The sequence below is a fragment of the Limulus polyphemus genome, unplaced genomic scaffold (genome assembly GCF_000517525.1).
Source record: "Limulus polyphemus unplaced genomic scaffold, Limulus_polyphemus-2.1.2 Scaffold1440, whole genome shotgun sequence".
NCBI lineage: Eukaryota > Metazoa > Arthropoda > Merostomata > Xiphosura > Limulidae > Limulus > Limulus polyphemus.
The window spans coordinates 91,203-96,786 of record NW_013667050.1 but is presented as its reverse complement, the minus strand read 5'-3'; the positions used below and the strand labels follow the sequence as shown (position 1 = coordinate 96,786).

Here is a 5,584-nt window from a genome sequence, read left to right as displayed (position 1 = left end):
CCTTTTCTTCAGTTTGTTTGTAATTTTTCTAACAAACATAATAATAAAAAATATTCATTGTGGTAAACGAAAAAATAATTTGATCTAAATAAGAGTTTTTCTTCCCGATTTGTAAAAAATCCATACGTGATAGAAAAAAAAGAATATTATTTTCGAAATCTGCGTAGCTGAATATAGAAAATCCGTTATTAAAACCAAAACAACTTTTACGAAGTTTAAATTCGTAGGCATGTGTTATCGAAGATCTCTTTCTGCAATGCATATCAATGGCTGAGACTGGATTTAGCTTAATGCAGACTGACCTTTTCTACACCAGATTGAATTAAAAGGATTTTCCCCTTTCAAATAGTGTTAACGCTAGAGGAACATTGGATAAAACAACCAGTGTTTACATATTATAGAACATTAATGAAATACACAACTGCATTTATTAACTGATATAAATATTGCACTATCAAGTTATAAGATTTATGTATCGATGCTAATACTGAATTGCTGTAGAACGAGCAGAGACTGTCCCTGGTGGCGCGTTTTATAACTACGGATTCAAATTATGTATAAGACAGTTTTAAACATGGATTCCAGCGTTTATACCAGCAGTTGCGGGGTTTCTGCTCACCAAAATAACTTTTATTGTTCTTGGGTTTGATATCCGTCCAGGTTATTTTTAGACAATCATAACGGATGAAGTGTTCAAATTGGCTGTCTTATACTAAAACAAAAAGCTTAACAGTTTTCTATGTCTTTCACATACTCTGGTTCCTCCTGTTCCATTCTCTTTCGCTTTAAATTATTTTACTTATTTCATATTCAAGAAAGGTCAATAAACTGAAACAATAGTACGTTAACGTTCCATATATGTACATAATAAAAACATTAGTTTAAATTGTAAGAAGGTAATATTTCAAAGAACAGCCACGGTCACGCACAAACTGTTAAAAACAACACTCAGTGGTCATTATTCTACAACAGCTGTGACTCATGTATAAAATTCTATAGAGCCTAATAACTCAATTTCATACTTGCTTTTAATTTGGAAGATGTTCAATAAATATGTTCTTTGAACATTTTATAGCTTTAACTTACTTAACTCAATTTTAAGCTAAAAGAAAAACAAAAAAGGCCATTTTCATGGCTTGTAGTATAATTAATTGTGTACAATCTAACAATTGTTCGTTCAGAGAATAGAAAGTATTGCCAAAATTAAATTATTTGTTATTAACTTTCTTCTCACAATCACTGTTGTCTGAACTACTACTACTAGTGACTCCTTTTTTAAAACCTTTCTAAGTCACTCTTGTCTGAGTTTTCTCTTGTATTCATGTCTTAATTATCTGTAATACATCTTATCAGACAAGAAAAGGTGAAAAATAGTTGAGTCCATGCAATCAGGGCCGTATACAGCGCTGAAAAAGAGGAGAGGCAAACTCTCGAAGGGCCTCCCTACTCCAAATGTATGTTTGTCACATAAAGGCCCCCTTTCGCAAAAAAAAATAATTACAGCGGAACATTGCATAACTATAAACTTTTATTTTGAGTATAAAGTATATAGTGGGCTCCTTCTAACCTTTTTAAGCAGGGCCCCCGGCCGAGGATTCGGGGGGCTGTCTGTACGGAACTGGGGCTTATGTGTACGGCAATTTTTAAATAATACATAATGTACAGAGAAATTAAAAACTTATTAGGGCCCTTTTGTTACCTGATTGGCAGTCCCTTTGTTGACTGATTAGGGGCCCTTTTTTGAATGATTTGGAGCCCGTTTGTTGACTGATTGGAGTTACTTTCCTATTGATGACGTTTCATTTGTTTACAATGTTACAATTTTCCTTATAGGGAGCCCACCAATTTTTAGGAAAAAGCGAGGAGGCAATTGCCTCCTCTGCCTCAGCCTGGGCCCTGGTAATGACACATGTTTAATGATTGCAAGGTAAAAACTCACTACTGATTCTGCATTAAGGTTCTTGTTATCAAAGTACAATAAAAATACTGTAAAACATTCTACCACACTTCTAACAATAACAGGTAATTCAACTTTAAGATAATCGGAAATGAATTCATTTCTGTAGCGGTCATACATACTGTAATCAATTGTCAATCGCTAAAATTGAACTATTAAAATAATATTTATATTTATGACTGATATAAAAAATTCATATTTAGGACTAGTTATTTTGTCTCTTGTTTTAACAAAATATAAATAAATATGAACTGACTGAAACAAGAAATGTAATTTGTAAACTAACCATAATTTAATTTTAAGATTATTAAACTTGTTATCTCATACAAAGGGTGATACACAATAAAAGGAGTTCAGTAAGCAAACATTGGTAATTTGTATTCTCAGTGGAGTGAAAACAGTCACTGTATTTCATTCTCACTCTAAAGATTATTATTATAATCATAACTAATGAGAAAATGCACTTTGTTTGTGTATGTTTACGTTCCTAAAAGTGTAAAGATATAAAATCATTAGAAACGTGTGCCATCGATTGTGAACTTATGACAAATGGACGAGCTGAATACTAGCACAATGTTCTGGTGAACATAAGAACTGCAATCCATTGATAATAATTATAATGGAAATATCTTTTTATTATTAACAGTTTACATCCTTTGGACGTCTAAATGATCTTCACTAAAATAAGTAACATTTTGCAACGAAGATCCGATGTTTAGTTTTATGTTGTCTAAAGAGACTTATTTTTTTGTAATTAAGCACAAAGCTACACAATGAGCTATATATGCTCTATCCACCACGGGTATCAAAACCCGATTTCTAGCGTTGTAAGTTCGTTGACATACCGCTATGTCACTGGGTGTGTCTAAAGAGAAAACGAATGTTCAAGTAATAGATTTTAATCTTAAGGTACAATTACTTTTTTTTTCGTTCTCTTCTGAACGCTAAGATTTGCTGCTAATTCTGTTATTGTTTAGACTTGAACAAAAGGCCCTTAGTATTTCAGTAGTAACTACTGGTTTCACACAACGCGAATTGTTAGCGTTAGATGCTTTCTGTAATTTAGTATCTTACTTTGATTTCAGAGTAAAATACAAGCTATTGTCTTATCACAAAATAATTGTAGGTATTAAAAGGTTGTTTGCTTCAGTTACTACTAGAGAACCACTTACAGAATTATTTTCAAATGTTGAAAACAATCAAGCTATAGAAATATGCACAAACTGCTTTTCACAGCTGTAACTTGTATCAAAACGTTAAAGTGAAATATAACCAAACCAAAGGTATTTGAGGCGCCTCAGAAAGGACATTTTTCAGTTGAATAATCTCCTATATTGGGGCTCTCTCACTATATGCCTTTGAATTATTACACCCGCCTAACGGCGGGATTGTTGTCTTTACTCCTGGTTCTGTGAATAGTATAACTTGAAAAGTTTTCATGTAAGTTTGATTACATTTGATACGAGGCTGAGGGTCAAACCCTTTCGTTATAATGATAGTAAATTGTGATTTTTGAAGAACAGTCCAAATTCATGAACAAATTGAGAAACAAAGAGGATCATGGCAGCTAGGCCTACATGCTAGAGTGCGAGGAATTGTTTGTTGTATATTTTAAGGTGATTACCACAAAAGTAAAAAACATCGCAGGGCAGGGGTTGCATTCCCCGAGTGCCGTTCTAGTTTAATTTGGATTTGTATGTCTTGTAAAAATTATCAAATTGCGTTAAAATATATTGTAATTATAAGCTATAGATCAAACTATTACATATTCTACTAAAGTGCGCTATGAATAAAAATGACTTCAATTATTTATCAACATACGTTACTATTAGTTCGTTAACTAACATTGAAATTATTCACACGACTACAGCCTGGTTACTTTTAATATGATATCACATTTCTATTCAAAATTATGATATGCGTGAGAATAACTAATTTTTACTTTAAAAAAATCTAAACCCTTTTGTTTTCATAGTTTAATTAACAATATTACGAATTTTTATAAAATGTGATTTCACTTCTAGTTTTAATATATTATTGCAAATTTGGATTTAATATAAGGATGAAGTTAAGTTCTAAGTAACTATGCTTGTGTACCATTAGAAGATTAGGTGAATAGGCTGTTGTGAGATCATCTTCTAATGTTCCTTACCTGTGTCTTTTCTCTAGAATTATACATGACAGTGGTTTTACCCAGGAAGATTTTCGACAGTATAAACCTGTTGTGTACAGTAACACTATCCAGTCGATTGTAGCAATCCTCCGTGCCATGCCTAATCTCGGAATAAGCTTCGGGAACAACGAGAGAGAGGTAGGTGGAGCCGCCTTCTGCATTTTCGTAATATTTGTTTGTTTGTTTCTAATTAAGCACAAAGCTACACAATGAGCTATCTGTGCTCTGCTCACCACGGGTATCGAAACCCGGATTCTAGCGTTGTAAGTCCGCAGACATAACGCTGTGCCACTGGGGTACTCGTAATATTTTATTTAGAAAGTTTTTGTAGAAATTACTTATAACTGCCCTAAATTAAAAAATAATGTTATATTAAAAACAAACTGTGTGAGGTAATCTATTTGACCATGTTGTATCCTATGGAATTATTTCGTTAATTCTTTATAGATCTATGTCTTTGGCCATTCGATGAGGTTTTTAAAGAGCAGAAATTATGACTGATGTCTTTCTTCTGTTGGTCACTTTCGGTCAAGCATCAGTCACGTATTTCTGTACATAAAAGTAAATAAATATTATATATAGAACATGTTGAGCAAACATTTTCATAAACTTTGCCATATGTTTTTTATTAGGCTGTGAGCGTCATGACCTGTTTCTTGTGCTAGAAGTATCAAGTAATATGCTTTTTATTGTAATTAAACAGTTTATAACGTCAGATCGTCGTTCTATTAAAAGCTGCTTTAAAATAGTTGAGCAAACAGTTAGATGTTAATTAAAACAAAATCGAAAACCATTTATTCAAATTTCAGGATTTAGATACTAGTTACTTTGCTTTATTGAAGATTCTGATGCTTTAAACTTGGTACCTTTTAATTAATTACAAATTTATAAAAACTCAGATTTGAAAAGATAGTTAATGAATAGGCCAGGTCCTGCTAAATACACCAGAGGAGCGATATTACATATAAGCTATATATAAGTTATAACAATAAGAGTAAAACTAGGTGTGACGTGGTCGTTATTGGCTTATACGTCTCGATAATCTTGTAATTGCTAAAGATCGGTTTAGGTATATTTTATTGTGAGTGTTTCGGATAAAATACTGATTAATAAACTTTTTAACTTCGAATAAAAAATTAACTATTTTTATTAAGCATTAAATAGCTGTAAGTGAGAACATAAAACTGCGAACGCAGGAAAAGAACAGATGTGATACATTTGAACTTATATGTGCAAAGTTGTACTTGTTGATCATTAAGTCTTTCATGAAACCATGTTCTACACTATGCAGTTTCCCGATTTTTAACACTGGTTATATTTGAAAAAAAAATATGCTGTATATAATTTTATTATTGTTATTTAAAATCACGTGGTTTATATTTCGAATACTGAAAAACTTTACACACAATCAACATAAGTTAACAATATATAACTGATTCTATTCCTCAAATGGT

The 5,584-nt window shown here is 32.0% G+C and overlaps 1 protein-coding gene across 1 annotated transcript in view; it reads left to right on the top strand.

Moving 5' to 3' along the window:
- LOC106463578 (guanine nucleotide-binding protein G(o) subunit alpha-like) overlaps positions 1–5,584 on the top strand; it is a 97,908-nt gene that overhangs the window by 21,989 nt on the left and 70,335 nt on the right. The window contains exon 3 of the mRNA XM_022391108.1: positions 4,127–4,268. Coding sequence (XP_022246816.1) covers positions 4,127–4,268 — 142 coding nt within the window. The remainder of the gene's footprint in view (positions 1–4,126; positions 4,269–5,584) is intronic.